The sequence below is a fragment of the Sinohyriopsis cumingii genome, chromosome 6 (assembly GCF_028554795.1).
Source record: "Sinohyriopsis cumingii isolate HCF-2022 chromosome 6, ASM2855479v2, whole genome shotgun sequence".
Classification (NCBI taxonomy): Eukaryota; Metazoa; Mollusca; class Bivalvia; order Unionida; family Unionidae; genus Sinohyriopsis; species Sinohyriopsis cumingii.
In genome coordinates, this window is record NC_142966.1 from 39,039,173 (window position 1) to 39,059,737 (window position 20,565).

The window sequence follows — 20,565 nt, forward strand, 5'->3', positions numbered from 1 at the left end:
TGGGAATACAATTGGGGGAGGTGGTAAGAAAATAACCCAATTCCCTTGTCATGTCAAGTGTGTGTGTGTGTGTACTTTAAGGGTAGATGCTAAAGACAAAAAGGATTGGTTTTTAAAAAAGTTTATCTACTGTAGGCAATATTCCAAAGACAAGAACACAATGCAAGCATTCACTGAATTCTTTTAAACATAGAAATTTAACCTCCTCCACCTGTCCCAAATGTAGGAGGAAAAACTAAAGCATTTCCCACCCACTAACATCAAGTATAGCAAATTTCACAAAAATGTTATGGGTAATATTAGACTAGGCCTTGCACTCACATTTTTAATACTGAGTTTAACTCTGTCAATATGGAGAAAATTGAAACAATACTGTCTTCTACCTTCCCCCATAATTAAAATTAGGTATGGCAGTGTCATCCAATCCAACGGTTAGGTTTTAAGTTACGGGCTCATACAAAAACATTAACACTGAGCTGATACTGACATCAGCATCAATGTCTCACATTTCACCACACACTCCAACCAATGTCTCACATTTCGCCACAAACACATCAAGCTGATATGTTTGAATCATATTGCCTTTCAGTTCAAATGTATACTTTCATTTAAATGTCATACTTTTCAAAGGAAAGCATGCCTGTCTGACTGAAAGAGTAACAACTTAAAACAATGTTTTCTTGACATAATAGTTTAATTAAATCATGAATCACAAAAAGACAACATTCAGTTTATGAGTACCAATGAATGCAATGAATAAATTTTTAAAAAACAAGCTCTGATTGAAATATATACAAAAAGGCATATTATGTAAGCCATAATATTTTCTGTTAAAATAATGTTAAAGACCTGTATTGGTAATATACACATGAACACAAAAACTATTACTCTGCATTTCACTGTATTTAAAATGGGGAGATAACTCTAAAAGTACTAATTTGATAAAGCTGAATTTTGTAGGGGACACGTTAATGTCTTGTCTACCAAATTTTTCTGAAGATAGTTCCAATGGTTCAGGAGATAAAACTTGAGAAGAGTATGACTGACAGACACAATTTGGGGAGAACTCTCAAAATGCTAATAAGATGGACTATTCTTCTTAATGGGCAATGTTTTTAGTCATAGTACATAAATATACCCTGTTTCATAGTATCTGAAAATGGTTCAGGAAATATTAAATAGTGGTGTGATGGGCAGATGAATCAACAAGTTTATCCCATTCTACCTCCAAACTAAGTTTGCATGGGGTATAATCCAAAAATATTTGAATTACTGAACTAAAAGAAAATATATGTTAGTCCAACATGAATGGGACACAACTCTACCAAATTATTATATACAAAACTGATATCAGATTCTGCTGTGGGCATATTAACATAAAGCTGCCATAAAAGGTTCTTGAAATGCTTTAATATTTAAGAGACTTCTGCAAAAAATGGTGCAGCCAACAATCAAAGTCATAACACGGCCCTCTTAGCAATAATGCACAATCCTGCTCTTGCAACACTAAATGACAACTGGCAATCAAAATCAGTCCAGGTCTCACTAATATCAACCTGTATGCTAAATTTGGTTGAAATTCAATGATAATTAAGTCATATGCCAACTGCACTAAATGAAAAGGATGGAAGGAAAGCTCAACAGAAAAACAGGCCTAATATGGCAGCCCCATTTTCTCTAAACAATGATGGATAAAAAGTATGAATATATCAAAAACTGATGCAATAAAGCCCATACAAACAATTATTCTACGTTGTGAATATTAATAAATAATAACTATTAAACATTTCAGTTTAGCAGAAATAGTACCACACAAATCATAGGTCTATTTATTAAGCAATACAGTAAATTCAATATTATAAAACCAAGGAACACTGGCCATTATAACTACCTTGTTCAACATATAATGAATTTCACAAATTGACTTGAGGCATTCTATTGTGCTTGCTTTCGGTGGCTTTTAGTATAGAGGCTCAAACCTTTTTTTATTTCCAAAATAATGTCAAAAAACTATTTGGGTGACATTAATCTGGGTACAAAAGTCCACTTGTTAAATAGGATCACAACTCTACTATTACCTTTTTCAAATATGCACAAATATGAAAAGATTATTTAGAGTGAATGGAATTTTGATTTTGAACATACTTAAAAAGGTAAGTCAGTGTAGAACAGCTTTTGTGTAATGATGCTTACTGGCAAGAAAATATGAAAATAAGTGTTTATATACAGGTTTATAGCTTCTTAAAGGGTTAAAGTTCGATCAAAGGGTTAAAGTTCGATCAAAGGGTTAAAGGTCGATCAAAGAGTTAAAGGTCCATCAAAGGGTTAAAGGTTGATCAAAGTGTGCCCTCAAGCATGAAAATCTAAATCTACTTTCAATTTGTGAATAATAATTATTGTAGACTTTCTTTCAAAAATAAACTGACTGAACTTTCCATTGCTGAAATGACCTGTTGATTACATTTAATGATGAAAATTTATGATTACTACTAAATCGATAGTTCAGGCCTTACTGATTCCTATGATAAGACTGGTTGCTTTACTAAGGGCCAGAGACCAAAATGATTCAAGTTACAAACCATTCAAGGAACAATGTCAAAGGAAAAAAACTGAGAATAGTAATATCACACAAGTTTTGTATTTCCATCTGTTGCAGACTTAAATAATAATAAGACATTTGTCTGCAAAAAATATAACATATGGGTCATTTGTGTAATATAGGTATTGCATTTTCCAGTTGGATAATGCTTTTATAGCAAACCCTGGAAATGATAATTCTGCTTGTACTGAAACCAGCATCAAGAGCCATTCTGATACGATCAATAAAACAAGACTTCTCAAGTATCAATAACAGAGATAACTCACTTGCTTGGCATTTCAGCAGCTCTGGGTTAAATCATCAGACAATGAAGTTATGAAACTTTGTAAGCATGAGTTTGTTTTCTGTGCTTATACTCGTGCATTTTTTTAATTAAAAAAATGAAATTGACAGGACTGATTTGAAGTACATTCCTATCCATTTTCATTGAATTTAAAAAACATTAGTGGAATATATCAAGCTTAAATTCTTAACTATATGACTAGTTTAGCTTCTGCTCAAAAAAAAAGTTTGATAACTTTCAGACTTTAAGTAATTGAATTTAACATACTTGTAGAAGTACCAGTTAGTGAGTATATATTTTACTCATATAAAAGTTATCAAATAAAGGAGTGTTCAGACACTTAAGTTTTGTACTTTAAAAGTATCTAGAATACATTGACTTGATCATGCCTTTATAGTTATCTTCACACCACCACCACCTGAATTTGTGAAATTTTAAGGGTTTTCATGTCCCGTCTATAACATTTTAAGCAAGATTTGAATCCCTGCAAGTAGTGTGAATTCAGCTGTTAGTATCAATTTTCATGGTTTTACCAACTATTCTTATGGTACATGATTAAGAAAGATATTCCACTTTATCCATAGAAGATTAATAGTTTATTGGGGCTTTAAATTTGTGGTTTGTTACAATAATAAAATCCACAACAACTGGTACTCAATGAAATCAACTTTTGCTCAATGAAATTCATGACTTATACTCAATAAACTCCACAACTTGTACTCAATGAACTCACATCATCTTGTACTCAATGAAACCCACAACAACTTGTACTCAATGAAACCCACAACTTGTACTCAATGAACTCCACAACTTGTACTCAATGAAACCCACAACTTGTACTTAATGAACTCCACAACTTACACACAATGAAACCCACAACTTGTACTCAATGAAACCCACAACAACTTGTACTCAATGAAACCCACAACTTGTACTCAATGAAGCCCACAAATTGTACTCAATGAACTCCACAACTTGTACTCAATGAAACCCACAACTTGTACTCAATGAACTCCACAACTTACACACAATGAAACCCACAACTTGTTCTCAATGAAACCCACAACAACTTGTACTCAAAGAAAACCACAACAACTTGTACTCAATGAAACCCACAATAACTTTTACTCAATGAAATCAGAACTTATATTCATGAAAAGTTAGTGCATTCACAGCATTTACAATAAGTTGTAAGAAGTTGTTCTGGAATTTTTACAAGAAAGATAAATATATATGCTCTCTTACAAGCTGAGTTCAACTGCAAACAGATCTGCCATCACACAATGTGCTGGCAGATCAGGGTCTATGTTGTTTGTTCTACTGATTACTTCTTACTCTGCATAGATCTAGACTGACTAGCACATTATGTGATAGCAGATCTGAGACCTTGCAGTTGGACTGAGAGTGTATACAGTACAACTTTATACTTCAACAAGCCCACAAAATTTCATGTGTTTATCCAGTATTCTGTATACACATGAATGAATCAGCTTTGATGTAGGAACAGACATGGACAATGTCGGTTTGTCTCAGATCAATTTATAAAGCTGCAATTGTAACATTAAACAAAACAAAAAAATAAAAGCATTCCAGTATGTGCAATTTTTTTTATACACACCTACTTTAAACAATCCCCGCTCATTGAACACTATTCAAAAAGTGTATAGTCAAGTTTAATTTGAACCTGAATTTTTTTACCTTGATTTCTTCTAACACCAGCAACAAGAAACTTTATTTCACCGGACATTAATCTGAATTCAACTGGCATATGTAATGCAGACAGCACAATATTCTTGACATAAACAATCACTTTTCCTTTTATCGGTTTTCTACACATATTAAGTACATCAATGCTAAATCCATTCTCATTTGATCTTTTCATCAAATAAACACATTCCAGACCAGATCCAGACCTTATGATCTTTTGGTCCACATCCATTAAGAAAGCAGACTGGATTACACTACTACTATGTCTGACTTGTCCACGATTTGTAAGATCGCATACACAAAGCTGGAGATTGACTGTCTTGTCTGCACATTTACTATACTGACTATATGGAGTGATCCTTTCAAATTTGACCAACTGAAGTGGTTTTGCAGTGTTAAGAGGAACTTTCAATGCAACAAATAGTATCTCCTTTTTCCCCACTTGGTTAATAACAAGATCCATCTTGATTGACAAGGACCCATCCTGAAACAGAAGTTTTTTAATGGTCATTATAGATATTTTGAATGCAAGTGTTTAATATACGTTAGAATATTTGCAAAGATTTTAAAAAAAGGTCATTACCCATACTTGCTGGAAAGAAAATTTTAAATTATTTTTAAATACTTTATAACCTTTATCAACTGCATTTAGATGTCCATACTAATGCTGAGGATGCCACTGTTGTTCAGGGAATATTATTATGGACTTGTGATAAAATGCATGTGGGTTGAAACCCAGCCCTGACCTGGCTAACCTGGTGGCCTATCTTTATTGACGGTTAAGATACTTTACTGAAACTATCATGGCATGATTCAAACTTTCATGTATTGATGTTTCATTTAGCACTAATTGACTAATTCAATCAGTTAACCACATTCATGTTATCTCCTGGAAAACTAAATCTGTATTATTAATATGAAGTATCTTGAACCCAATAAACTTGATTGATTTATTAATTAATATTCTGGAATCTCTGTATTTATTATCTTAAACCCAATAAATTTGATTGATTTATTAATTAATATTCTGGAATCTCTGTATTTAAGTATCTTGAACCCAATAAACTTGATTGATTTATTAATTAATATTCTGGAATCTCTCTATTTAAGTATCTTGAACCCAACAAACTTGACTGATTTATTAAACAATAAATGGGAGATATTAAAATTTAACTTTACTGTCCAAAGAAAAATACATGATTCATAAAGGTGTAGATAGTGCCAACAGTGTCAAGTGTCCTTAATTTCATTTCATCTTGGAATATTCACTCAGTTTTTATTTTTGAATGCAAGTACAATATGTCAATGTGCACAGGCAGATAAGGGTTCTGACAGATCAGGCTCCTGATAAATCAGGGTCCATGCTGCACATTCAAAGCAAGAATAGTCTTGTTCAACCAGACCTCCCATATGGCACCTTGAAATAAATCTCTGCCATACCTGGGTCTGGTCCATCACTTCAGTGATCACTGTAACTGATGCAATTATTAAACTTTCTAAAAGTGTAAATCCAAAGGTATATCTCACTATCTCGAAATGTATCAAGGTATACTTTTCTGAAATAATTCAAATCAAATTCTAGCTTATGCATAAAAGGACTTCATTCAACATCTCTCTGTAAACATAAGCTAATGCAGAGTGCGTGTCTCAATCAGCCAATGAAACTGTTCATCACATGATCACAATAACATGTCAACCTCAATTCATAAGCCAATCAAAAATTTTTTTTTAGGAAAGCCTAGTTCTTACAAGGAAAACTTGTTTCTTCACCAGAAACATGGCAGAAATGCTGGCAGAGATGCATGGTTAAATAAGGCTCAAGAAATTAGCTAGATCTGGGTGTAAACTGTTTTTGCAATCGTGTGCACAATGAACATTCATGCATAAATAAGTTAGGATTTCAGACTTCTGATTTTTTTTTACTTTGGTTATGCCAGTCACTCTTTGTCTATTAACTAAATTAACTGTATGATAAAATGAACCCTCTCTTACAAGACAACTACTTCCAGCAATGAAAAGATGGCCATAGAAAAGAGATGACCTCTCATAAGACAATCAAAATAATATAAATTTACAAAATGAATCATGTGGTAGTGGCTTTTCATGAGAAGGGCCTTCATGAAAGGGAGACAACTATTAGGAGAGATAGAAAATACTTAAATGTCTGTACTTTGTATATTTTAGGGGTATTTATAAAAAAATATAGGCTATATTGTAGTTTTACTTGATGTTTGTATGGGTTGATGGTGTGTAATAAAATTAAGAATATATATTGTAGTTTTACCTGATGTTTGTATGGGTTGATGCTGTGTAATAAAATTAAGAATATATATTGTAGTTTTACCTGATGTTTGTATGGGTTGATGGTGTGTAATAAAATTAAGAATATATATTGTAGTTTTACCTGATGTTTGTATGGGTTGATGGTGTGTAATAAAATTAAGAATATATATTGTAGTTTTACCTGATGTTGGTATGGGTTGATGGTGTGTAATAAAATTAAGAATATATATTGTAGTTTTACCTGATGTTTGTATGGGTTGATGGTGTGTAATAAAATTAAGAATATATATTGTAGTTTTACCTGATGTTTGTATGGGTTGATGGTGTGTAATAAAATTAAGAATATATATTGTAGTTTTACCTGATGTTTGTATGGGTTGATGCTGTGTAATAAAATTAAGAATATATATTGTAGTTTTACCTGATGTTTGTATGGGTTGATGGTGTGTAATAAAATTAAGAATATATATTGTAGTTTTACCTGATGTTTGTATGGGTTGATGGTGTGTAATAAAATTAAGAATATATATTGTAGTTTTACCTGATGTTTGTATGGGTTGATGGTGTGTAATAAAATTAAGAATATATATTGTAGTTTTACCTGATGTTTGTATGGGTTGATGCTGTGTAATAAAATTAAGAATATATATTGTAGTTTTACCTGATGTTTGTATGGGTTGATGGTGTGTAATAAAATTAAGAATATATATTGTAGTTTTACCTGATGTTTGTATGGGTTGATGGTGTGTAATAAAATTAAGAATATATATTGTAGTTTTACCTGATGTTTGTATGGGTTGATGGTGTGTAATAAAATTAAGAATATATATTGTAGTTTTACCTGATGTTTGTATGGGTTGATGGTGTGTAATAAAATTAAGAATATATATTGTAGTTTTACCTGATGTTTGTATGGGTTGATGGTGTGTAATAAAATTAAGTATATTGTAGTTTTACCTGATGTTTGTATGTCTTGATGCTGTGTAATAAAATTAAGAATATATATTGTAGTTTTACCTGATGTTTGTATGGGTTGATGGTGTGTAATAAAATTAAGAATATATATTGTAGTTTTACCTGATGTTTGTATGGGTTGATGGTGTGTAATAAAATTAAGAATACATATTGTAGTTTTACCTGATGTTTGTATGGGTTGATGCTGTGTAATAAAATTAAGAATATATATTGTAGTTTTACCTGATGTTTGTATGGGTTGATGGTGTGTAATAAAATTAAGAATATATATTGTAGTTTTACCTGATGTTTGTATGGGTTGATGGTGTGTAATAAAATTAAGAATACATATTGTAGTTTTACCTGATGTTTGTATGGGTTGATGCTGTGTAATAAAATTAAGAATATATATTGTAGTTTTACCTGACGTTTGTATGGGTTGATGGTGTGTAATAAAATTAAGAATATATATTGTAGTTTTACCTGATGTTTGTATGGGTTGATGGTGTGTAATAAAATTAAGAATATATATTGTAGTTTTACCTGATGTTTGTATGGGTTGATGCTGTGTAATAAAATTAAGAATATATATTGTAGTTTTACCTGATGTTTGTATGGGTTGATGGTGTGTAATAAAATTAAGAATATATATTGTAGTTTTACCTGATGTTTGTATGGGTTGATGGTGTGTAATAAAATTAAGAATATATATTGTAGTTTTACCTGATGTTTGTATGGGTTGATGGTGTGTAATAAAATTAGAGACAAAACTTACACTAAGTCTACTCTGTCGAATATTTTGCACTTGGCTGACCTGCAACCTCTGACAATTCCCAAAACCCATGCCAGAGCTAGAGCCTCCTTGCTGCCTCTGAATTTCGTTGTTTAAAATGCCCTCAGCATATTGTGCCAAAATCAAATGGTAGGAGTCATTTTTCATGGCAAGTTCATATCCATCACAAATACAAAGATTTGGCATAATCAAGGGAACAACATCACAAGTGCGTCCCTTCCAAACAGGCCTTAAAAGACCATAAGATGACATATTAAATTGCTTATTGAACTCACTTATATTGGCTGTAGGGGTTTCCATGGCAACATTTTTCACATAATCCTTACTGTTTAAAATTGGCAATGACAATATGGTATGGTGAAGATCAAGATTACTACATAACCGATGCTGATTTTCAATAAGAGCATTCATTTCAGATTTACCTATTTGCTTTTCAACCCTCTGGGGTATTAACATAAACATAAATGGATGAAATATTTCTATCCTTCCCTCCAGGGAATTTTCTACAAAATTCCCATATGTATTTCCATGATCAGAGAACATGATTGTTAATGTATTGGTCTGTGAGAGGAGAAAATGTAAATATTTTTCAAGATCTGTATCGAGTGTCTGTATTCGTGTCCCTGTATCTTCATGACCTACATTTGTCTCAAAAAATGTTACAAATGGCTGCCTTCTGTGAATCATCTCTGTTTGATAATATTTCAGATATTCGAGAGAATAACTGTGCTGATGGCGACCGTTATAACACACAGTGTCAGGACCATGAAAATGATCATTGACACCATTTGCCTCCAAAATCTGGCAGTGGGCGTATGTCATGCCCAAGCTGTCTATACCAGCTTTTTGTAGGGCTAATTTTATTTTATTCCACGTTTCTCTAGTTGTAAGGCTTTCATTATGGAACTTCAGATCTTTTGGTAAACCCCATTCCCATAAATAGCACAGATCTTCTAACCAAAGGGTTTGATATCCAGCCTTTTTCAGTGGCTGAAATAGGGATTCTGTTTTGAGAGGTTGGGGTGGGTATGCCAGAACTCCAAAGGGTTTCTCATAGGGATTGACATATCCTGAGAACAACGCCTGAAGAGATTCAAATGTTCTTGATTTAAGGCTCTGCACAAGTTCAAAATCAAGAACTAGGTGAGTTGGATCTTTCTTCTTTTGAGACAAATTTAAATTATACTTTGCATTCATTGACTCCAAAACTCTGACAGTCTTGGGTAGGGATCTAAAGAAATGATGCCTTGACACTGAGTCAATGAAAATGAAATTTAAATTAAAAGCATCATCAGATGTGGTCTGTTTTGCTTGTTGCCTTGCTGGTGGAAGAATTAACAACTGTGATGCATTGGAGATGTCATATACATAATGGTCATACATATCAGCATCCATGTTGCTTCCATAGTCTTTTGTCTTGCACACCAAAAACACAAAACCATAGTTCTCAAATCCTTCGGCAGTCCTAGGATTTACACTCATATCTGATATCTGGTGCTCCAGTTTCTTTGCATCATAGAAAGTAGACCAGGTTAGGGTACCAGTATTAGGATCCATGGCTCCCAAGGAAACAGTTTTAGCACATATGGATATATTGCAATGTACGTCATATCTGTCTGACTGCTCCTGAAATACAATAATGAAAGATAAACTAGAGCTACTCCAGCAGGTTGCCATGGCAGTCCTTGTGTTTTTTAAAATTACATATTAACCTTTCCCCAACCATTACCCAAGGGTTGTATCCCAAATATATGTTAAATATATTTCCTCAAGCCATGACTGCATGCTTAAAGTTGGGTCTAAAAATATTCAAAATAGTCACCACTGCAATTTGTGTGAATTTGAGCACCAACTCTATCCCAGATAATCCAAGAGGACACAATTGAGGCTGAAACTTCTTGCAGAGGGTTACAGGCAACCTATGCACCAAGTTTGGAAAATTTTGACCAAGCAGTTTAGGAGACAGATTTAAAGACAGATTGATGGAATCACAATAACCCTTGCTAAAATATGGGGGTAAAAATATTTCAATAATATGGCATTTTTGTACAAGCATGTAATTTAGAGATAACCTGCCTTAACAGGCATATCTATGTAAATGTCACATGCACATCAGGAAATAATTATTTGTCCATTTTCCAATTTCTTTACAATTCGTAACCTTTCTAATCGGTACTCAAACCTGTCTACAAAAGATAAATTTACTGACAGATCGCACTGTGTATATGTTGACTAGTAAAAGAAATGTTGGGAGTTCGAGGAGTTGGAACAAAGAAAATCTGAGTACATTCTGCATAATTCTGGGTTTCCAAAAATATTTTTGTCCCAATATTTGCTTTAATATTAACCTCTTGACAACCTCAATGAAGTGGTTAATAGCTTTTTGCCCCAACTGTATCTGGTTTCATGAAAAATAATTTATTTGCATTAATTCCTTTTAATATATCTAATTATCTTCCTATGAATATACTTAATTAATACCCTTTTATATCTCTAATTAATTCTGGTGGGGGACAGTTTGACCCTAACAAACAGCAGTTCTGGCAGGACACAGTTCAACCCAAATAAACAGCAATTCTGGCAGGACACAGTTCAACCCAAATAAACAGCAATTCTGGCAGGACACAGTTCAACCCAAATAAACAGCAATTCTGGCAGGACACAGTTCAACCCAAATAAACAGCAGTTCTGGCAGAACACAGTTCAACCCAAATAAACAGCAATTCTGGCAGGACACAGTTCAACCCAAATAAACAGCAATTCTGGCAGAACATAGTTCAACCCAAATAAACAGCAATTCTGGCAGGACACAGTTCAACCCAAATAAACAGCAATTCTGGCAGGACACAGTTCAACCCAAATAAACAGCAGTTCTGGCAGAACACAGTTCAACCCAAATAAACAGCAATTCTGGCAGGACACAGTTCAACCCAAATAAACAGCAATTCTGGCAGAACACAGTTCAACCCAAATAAACAGCAATTCTGGCAGGACACAGTTCAACCCAAATAAACAGCAGTTCTGGCAGAACACAGTTCAACCCAAATAAACAGCAATTCTGGCAGGACACAGTTCAACCCAAATAAACAGCAGTTCTGGCAGAACACAGTTCAACCCAAATAAACAGCAATTCTGGCAGGACACAGTTCAACCCAAATAAACAGCAGTTCTGGCAGAACACAGTTCAACCCAAACAAACAGCAATTCTGGCAGGACACAGTTCAACCCAAATAAACAGCAATTATGGCCTGAGACAGTTGGACCCAATAAACAATTCTGGTGGGGGACCATTTAACACAAATAAACAGTAACTCTGGTAGGTGTCAGTTCTACCCAAATAAACAGCAATTCTTGTGGGGGCTCCTTTTACCCAAATAAACGACAATTCTTGTTGGGGCTAGTTTGACCCAAACAAACAGCATCTTTTGTTGGGGCTAGTTTGACCCAAACAAACAGCATCTTTTGTTGGGGCTAGTTTGACCCAAATAAACAGCAATTCTTGTGTGGGCTAGTTTGACCCAAATAAACAGCAATTCTTGTAGGGGACAGTTTGACCCAAATAAATGGCAGAATTATCTACAAACCTGGACCTGATACTACTGTAAAAGCACAAAACATTTCCTTGCACTTTGTTCTCCACTGTCTTGACTTACATTTTAAATAGGATCCTACCATTACAGAAGGCAGTCTAAAATTTCCAGCATTCATTATCGAACTAGTGTCACACTAAGAAGCAAAGTATTTAGTTATGATAATGTTATCAATAACTTGTATCAAAAGCACTGGATACATAACAAATTATCAATAACTTGTATTAAATGCACTGTATACATAACAAATGATCAATAACTTGTATTAAATGCACTGGATACATAACAAATGATCAATAACTTGTATCAAAAGCACTGGATACATAACAAATGATCAATAACTTGTATTAAATGCACTGAATACATAACAACTGATCAATAACTTGTATCAAAAGCACTGGATACATAACAAATGATCAATAACTTGTATCAAAAGCACTGGATACATAACAAATGATCAATAACTTGTATTAAATGCACTGAATACATAACAAATGATCAATAACTTGTATTAAATGCACTGGATACATAACAAATGATCAATAACTTGTATTAAATGCACTGAATACATAACAAATGATCAATAACTTGTATTAAATGCACTGGATACATAACAAATGATCAATAACTTGTATAAAATGCACTGGATACATAACAAATGATCAATAACTTGTATTAAATGCACTGAATACATAACAAATGATCAATAACTTGTATTAAATGCATTGAATACATAACAAATGATCAATAACTTGTATTAAATGCACTGGATACATAACAAATGATCAATAACTTGTATTAAATGCATTGAATACATAACAAATGATCAATAACTTGTATTAAATGCACTGAATACATAACAAATGATCAATAACTTGTATTAAATGCACTGAATACATAACAAATGATCAATAACTTGTATTAAATGCATTGAATACATAACAAATGATCAATAACTTGTATTAAATGCACTGGATACATAACAAATGATCAATAACTTGTATTAAATGCACTGGATACATAACAAATGATCAATAACTTGTATTAAATGCACTGGATACATAACAAATGATCAATAAGATAAACTTGTCTCCAATCAATCATAATTTTCCTATTGCTGTAATTAATGTCTAACCTGATTCCTACCTTAGTTTCTACAACAATGACCTACAAAAATTTCTATGGTGATGTACCACTCCCCACACCAACCAGAATCTCCATGGCATCTTCAGAAAATATAGTGTTTTAATCCCCATACCAACCAGGCCCTCTGTGGCATCTTCAGAAAATATAGTGTTTTAATCCCCATACCAACCAAGCCCTCTGTGGCATCTTCAGAAAATATAAAGTGTTTCAAGCAGAAGGATTAGATTGTATTCATGCTGTACTTGAACACTTCTACCCAAACAAAGAACTCTTGATTCAAAATCTAGGTCTGTAGTTAAACCATAACAGAAACATGGATTGATGACTGCTACTGATAATGAAATTAAAACTGAAAACTACCGTGTCATTAGTAAAGAAGGGAATTGAAATCATGCTGGTATTTGTAAATATTATAAATGTTCCTACTTTCTCCAATAGACCAGATATGTACTCCGATGACCTGCAAGCTCTTTGGTTTGAATTCTTGTTACCCAACTGTAAACCTTACAAGTACTTGTTATATATCATCAAAACAGACCAACTTCCATGCCAAGCTTGAAGGATCCTTAGAACAAGTTGAATAAGATTTTGAACTCCTAAATTTTCTTGACTTCAGTATTTGTTTTTTTTAAAATACAATGTCAGCAATATGTAAAACGTGTACATCAGTAACTCAAAAAAGCTTGGGAGAGACTAGTTACGATAGCCTCAACTTGATTTTGTTGTGGTTGTCCACGAGGTACGAGTAAGGGTACTAATATTAGTACTAGGGAGAAACATAATCTTACAATCTTTGACAACATATTATCTTTGCCTTAGTTAATGCATCCTATTTCACCCAAGTCAAAAAGTAAATGGAGATTAAGTGAATTCAAAATAACCTATAATGGCCACATAATCAGTTCTCAAAACTTTATTAAATATTTGTCTCCAAATTGATAACTCACATTTGGATGAATGCATAATGAATAGTGTAATTAAAAAATAATAAATGCTAGGTTAAGCTTTCTCTTAAACATGGTCAGTGTTTAGCACTGAAAACTAGAAAAACATTATCTTCTGCTCTAACAAAGTGTATGTGTGTCTCTGTGTGTGTTTTAGATATTTAACATAGCTTTAAAAAAAAAATCAGCCATATCACTATGATGTCTGCAGTGTGGCAGTTGATAGTGATGTCTAGCATTGGGGCATCATACCTAAGACATGTAGCATGATGTCCCACCCAGTCACATAATCCTGACACCAAGCCAAGCAGTCCAAACACTAACCTCTTAATGCTGAGCGCCTAGTGAGGCAGCTGTCAGCATCACTTTTATAAGTCTTTGGTATGACTCGGCTGGGATTCGAACCCGCAACCTTCCGCATCCGAGGCAGACGCTCTAACCACTAGGCCAATGGAGCTGTCTCAAAGTGAAATTTAAAATATTCATGTTCTTCGTGGTATGCCAAAATTGGTAAAAATCTCAAAAGAACCCCTCCAAATAGCTCAAAATAAAATGCAAGATTTATAAGTAACCTTTAAATTAGATCAAGCTTAGGCACTATGAATTTGAAAGTGTGGGAATGCTAACAGCGGAGGATAGAGTGAAACATTTAAGACAATATCATGCCGATAAAATTTGTATTGAAAAATGTCCATCTTACATGAGCCAATTAGTAAATCGTAATGATCATTACCACTTTGTCACAAAAAGCAGTAAATTTAATTTGGTTACATCATGTGTTAGTAGTGTAGCTTCATTTTCTTTTTTAACAGCACAAATTAAGAAATTCAAATGTAGCTCATTTCAAATCAGCTATTAAGCCATGCCTTTTGAAAGCCAAACAAATCAACAGAACATAGTTCAGTGATATTTTACTAAATAAAATGAACTGTTTTAGTGATATTTTAATTCTGCAATAAGTAATGGTCACCTTTGAACACATAATAGTAATTTGAAAGCTTATCTGAATGTATGATATTAAATTGCAAAATATACCATACCCCAAAATCTTGATCCCTCAAGACCTCAAAGGAAATAAGGTTTTACAAACTTGTATGGTCATCTTTTGTGGATACTGTAGTTTTATGTTCGTATTGCAACTGTTTATTATGTATGTACATACTATGTGTTATTAAGTGTTATTTGTATTACTATTTGTGTTATACCATGGCTTTGAAGTGAAATGTCACAGTATCCTGAGCATATCACATATCAGCATATTACTATTTGTTATTTGAGTGTTGTTTGTATTACTATTTGTTACTCAAGCATCATTTGAATTACTATTTGTTATTTGAGTGTTATTTGTATTACTATTTGTTATTTGAGCATCATTTGTATTACTATTTGTTATTTGAGTGTCATTTGTATTACTATTTGTTATTTGAGTGTCATTTGTATTACTATTTGTTATTTGAGTGTTATTTATATTACTATTTGTTATTTGAGTGTTATTTGTATTACTACTTGTTATTTGAGCGTTATTTGTATTACTATTTGTTATTTGAGTGTTATTTGTATTACTATTTGTTATTTGAGTGTTATTTGTATTACTATTTGTTATTTGAGTGTTATTTGTATTACTATTTGTTATTTGAGTGTCATTTGTATTACTATTTGTGTTATAAAATGGCTTTGAAGTGAAATGTCAGAGTATCCTGAGCATATCACACACGTAATGCCATGGCTTTTGTATCATGCAAATATGTATCTGTGGACCCAGCTCAGACCAGTAACTGCACTCAAACCAGTAACTGCACTCTGACCAGTAACTGCACTCAGACCAGTAACTGCACTCAGACCAGTAACTGCAGTCTGACCAGTAACTGCACTCAGACTAGTAACTGCACGAGGAAAAATCTCAGGTAAAACCTTCAGGAGATCAGTCTGCAAACTCCAACACTTGCCTGGAGAGTAAAGTATAGATCTTTGTAGATTTTCTCCCTTCTCTGGATTGGTAGGGACCTCCATCGTGGAAGGAAAGGACTGTTTATATTATATTCAATGGAGAAATTTAATGTTTCTCCCAACCATGAATTAAACTGATACCTGTTACAATAAATTAACTTTTTAAGAATTACATTCATGGTGCCTTGTGACATACACTTTCAATGTGACTAAACAGAAAATGAAAAGACTTTACTTTTCTAATATTCTTTTCTTAATGAAGTTAGACTTCTTTTTCTAAACTATTCACTTTGAAACATTTTATGTTCCTTAAAAATAAAGCATAAGAATTTTTTTTCACCATGTTACCTTTATGCTGCAGATTTGAAAGTTTTGTTGATGATTGCATGTCAGTGGTTCCTTTCTTTTGAAAATCTTTTCTGCAAATGAGCAGGATCCATTTAAAGGCTTGACTCGCTGACAGCTGACTTGGTTACCAGGCTTGAGATGTTCTCTAATCTCTACTGTATGCTTCAGTTTTGGAACGGAGCATTCCTTATCAACTTCATTTTCATCACCAAAATTATCATTACCATAATCATGTTCTAAATCATCTGACAAATCTAAAGTGGTATAAGTATTTTTGCTACCTACAAACTGCCGAACTGCACTGAAAAATAAAATGGACTCTGTCTCCACATGGAAATAATTGCCAAAATGGACATCAAATTTGAAAAGTATTAAAATCAGTATTAATGGCACCAAAAGTTTCCAGAGACTTAAACGTTTTCTTCTCAGCATTATGTATAAAAGTAACCTGTGGAAAGGCTTCACCATTCAAAATGTGAACAAAAGAGGTACATATATATTCAAACTACACCCTAATTCTTTGCTCAAAGGAAACCATTATTGTGCAAAAATACACAACCACAATCAGCACCTAAATTGTCAGGATATTCTAAAATAAAATAAACCATCTATATAATCAAACTTTTACAAGCAGCCCAAAATATTTCTTTGAGAATACTTGTACAGTCTGCCAGCCTAAATTATTTGCTTCAGAAAAATTGAAATAGCTTCAAGTTTTCAGAGTCATTGGTAAGAGACTGCTTTACGCTTGGAGAGAGTCATTAATGTGGTCCAGTGATATATGTTTGATTTATGTAATTATTTACAGATAACAGTAAGGAGCTCTTTCAAAAGCTATGGACATCTAAATGCTGACTCTTGCCAAATAAAAAGCTTAAGCAAAAAGAAATCAATCCAAGAAGGCTTCAACATCCATGCAATGAGTAAAATCTGCCACTACATCAAAATATCTAATGATTACCTATAACCAAATTCAGTTCAGAGATGAAGTTAAATCTGTCTACTTCAATGAATGAAGCATTACATACAATCTTAAAAATTAGAATACGTCAGTTTATTAATCAAAATCTGTCAGTCTACTCTTCTAGGAACTGGATGACTACATAAAACATGCAATTCTACAAATCTCTGATGCACAAAAATCCACTATTTAGCACTTCCATCACAGATGCAGCTGTAAATATATTTAGTATGAATAAATAACAGTCATCCGCCATAAAACAAATGACACAAAGATGCAAAGGAGCATGCAGGGGTGTTGGAATTCTTTCTCAAATTCAACACTTGTACAAAAGCAGACAATGCCCAACTTGCCACTCTTGTATTTTACACACTGTCTGTTGTTCACTTACAATTGAAAAAATCCAACATATTAATTTTCCTGAAATGTAAAATAAAATAAATTAGTCTCATACTAGGTAAGATTTGATTATAATATAAAGCTTGACTCAGCAAATTTTTTTAAATTTTAGATTCTACTAAATTTAAGAGCTCATAAATCATTTACCATATACCTACAACACCATCTGTCATTCAATGCAAACTAATGATAAGCACAGCAAAAGTGGAACAAAGCCTTGATGGTAATGTAATCCTCTACACATGGAGTCCAGTCCTGCTGAAAAAAGTAATATAAAGTTTTGATTTCTGGTTTCTCATTAGTCACTCTAAACAGAAGATAATCCAAAATTCAGAACAAAATCAAATAATGCAGAAATACTAATAATTCCTAGTACTAATTCATAAATAACAAATATTTTTTATACTAATGGATGAAATGATTATTCTTTGCAACACTAAAACACTTCCTTTGCAATGGTAGGAAAATATAATTTTTCACAGAGCAAAACATTTCCATGTCATGCAAAATTCTTGTTGTCCCTGTGCATTCCTCCAGTAAACAGTGATGTAACCAGTCTGTAAGCATCCTTTGTCAGTCTAGTAATGTCCAGTCTGTAAACACTGTCAGTCTACTGCATAATGACATACCCAGTCTGTAAACACCCAGTCAGCCTAGTGCATAGTGATATACCAGTCTATAAGCAGTCTAGTGCATAGTGATGAACCCAGTCTGTAAGCACAGTCAGTCTAGTGCATAGTGATGTCTGTAAGCACGCTGTCAGTCTAGTGCACTGTGATGTACCCAGTCTGTAAGCAGCACACTGTCAATCTAGTGCACTGTGATGTGCCCAGTATGTAAGCAAACTGAGTCTAGCGCATAGTGATGTACCCAGTCTCTAAGCACACTGTCAGTCTAGTGCACATAGGTACCCCAGTGTAAGCACACTGTCAGTCTACCGCATAGTGATGAACTCAGTCTGTAAACACTGTTACTCTAGTGCACTCTGATGTACCCAGTCTGTAAAAACAGTCTAGTGCATAGTGATGTACCCAGTCTGTAATCACACTATGTCAGTCTAGTGCATAGTGATGTGCCCAGTATGTAAACAAACTATGACAGTCTTGTGCATAGTGATGTACCCTGTCGGTAAGCACAGTCAACCTAGTGCATAATGATGTACCCAGTCTGTGATCACACAAAAGCTGAATAGCATCATAGTGATATACCCAGTCTGTAAACATAGCATGTCAGTCATTCACAATTTAAGTCATGCTCATTTCTCTATAGCTGTCTATTCCATACCACAAAATGCATTATATTATATATAAAAAATAAACAAAAGTTGTTTATACTTTTGTTTGAAAAATATAGTTCACTGCATTATAAATAGTATAGCAAATTGGGCCGAATTATTGACCAAAAATTACTCGAGTGTCACTCTTTTTCCCATGGGAGAGTAATTAGTACTAATATTATTATTCATAATTCTCTTCGTCATCGACTAACCCAAATAGTCAAGGACACGTTATTGTACTCGAGATCAATCGGATTAGATTACAAGCATATTTACACAGGATCTAATCGACATCTGCAAGTTGAAATAGCTCATATTTGCTCTTTTTATTTTTTAAATTGACTAGGTTTCATAATGAAGCCATAAATTTGGCAACTTGACTTTATGATGCCCAAATCTGTGTTGATAGTGATGGACTAACCATCAATCAGTATCAACGGATTATAATAGGCGGTTTGATTTAACGGTCTACTTTTCACATAATCAACAATCATTTGCAGGCAACGTAATGGCATCATTAGCATACAAATGTCAGGTTGCGTGTATCTAAATGTGCATAAAGCTAGCCTAATTGATTTTCAACCTACGCTTTTGATGTTTTTAAGACATTTGCATGGAATGTAAACACCTGTAATCAAGTTGTTTTTATTTTTCTTCACCGGTGCTGGGGTGATTTTCGGTCCTAGTAAATAGCGATTAAGAACTTCTAAGAGCACTAAGAAGCAATAATTGCGACAGAGTGGCTCTAAATAGTCATCAAAACGCTTATTAAAAATAAAAGGAAAAGGTTTATTATTTTTATGGATAAAATTCATTTATATCGATGACACTAGCGGCGTAAAACTCAATAAAGACAACTCTTTATACTCTATGCTAAGATTGCAAGCATTACCGTTCATTATCGGTCCTATTTAATGCCGCAGCAGTAGAGGGGGTGAACAGACCGAATTTTGGAGCGTCCAAAAACCGAAATAAAGCTCTCCTAAAAAAGGGGATTAATAACCTTAAAAATCAAAATAACTAACTACAGAGGCTCTCTCAAAGAGATCCTCAAGTCCCTAGAGTCCCTAGGTTAGTCCACGTTATTTCTCCAACTAAAAACTTGTCGATGGCGAGTACATTACAAAAACGAACCAACTTGAGGTCCTGCCCCCCTCTGCTGCTATTAATTTATCCAAATATTTTATCAAGACCTACACGATATCTTGTTATAGGATCATGTAGTGCTATTGTTATCTATCCATGCGGAGTAGCTTGCGCTCGTGAAAAGAAATTTCTAAATTTATTTATATCCATGTCACCGCTACACCAAGTTTGATGAATATTTCTCATCGT

The 20,565-nt window shown here is 33.5% G+C and overlaps 1 protein-coding gene across 2 annotated transcripts; it reads right to left on the reverse strand.

Moving 5' to 3' along the window:
• Positions 1-675: 675 nt before the first annotated feature.
• Positions 676-19,900, reverse strand: LOC149796746 (uncharacterized). 2 transcript variants are annotated; one of them, XM_089961396.1, is made up of 4 exons: positions 19,818-19,900; positions 16,595-18,209; positions 8,602-10,245; positions 676-5,073 (listed from the first exon to the last, which is right to left on the reverse strand). In XM_089961396.1, exons 2-4 carry the CDS (start codon positions 17,060-17,062, stop codon positions 4,531-4,533), a joined length of 2,655 nt encoding a protein of 884 aa, XP_089817522.1. In that variant the 5' UTR covers positions 17,063-18,209; positions 19,818-19,900; the 3' UTR covers positions 676-4,530. The 2 variants fall into 2 exon arrangements, with proteins under 2 accessions (XP_089817522.1, XP_089817521.1); XM_089961395.1 differs by having other exon boundaries at positions 16,595-17,975; positions 19,818-19,890.
• Positions 19,901-20,565: the final 665 nt, after the last annotated feature.

Bases quoted from the DNA above. Each gene is read 5' to 3' on its own strand.
- LOC149796746 (XM_089961396.1), bottom strand. From the start codon at position 17,062: ATGGTGAAGCCTTTCCACAGGTTACTTTTATACATAATGCTGAGAAGA. The intron at 10,246-16,594 runs GTAACATGGTGA...ATTGTATTTCAG, and splicing joins TTCAAATCTGCAGCATAAAG to GAGCAGTCAGACAGATATGA. The intron at 5,074-8,601 runs GTAAGTTTTGTC...CTTCTGTTTCAG, and splicing joins TTCGACAGAGTAGACTTAGT to GATGGGTCCTTGTCAATCAA.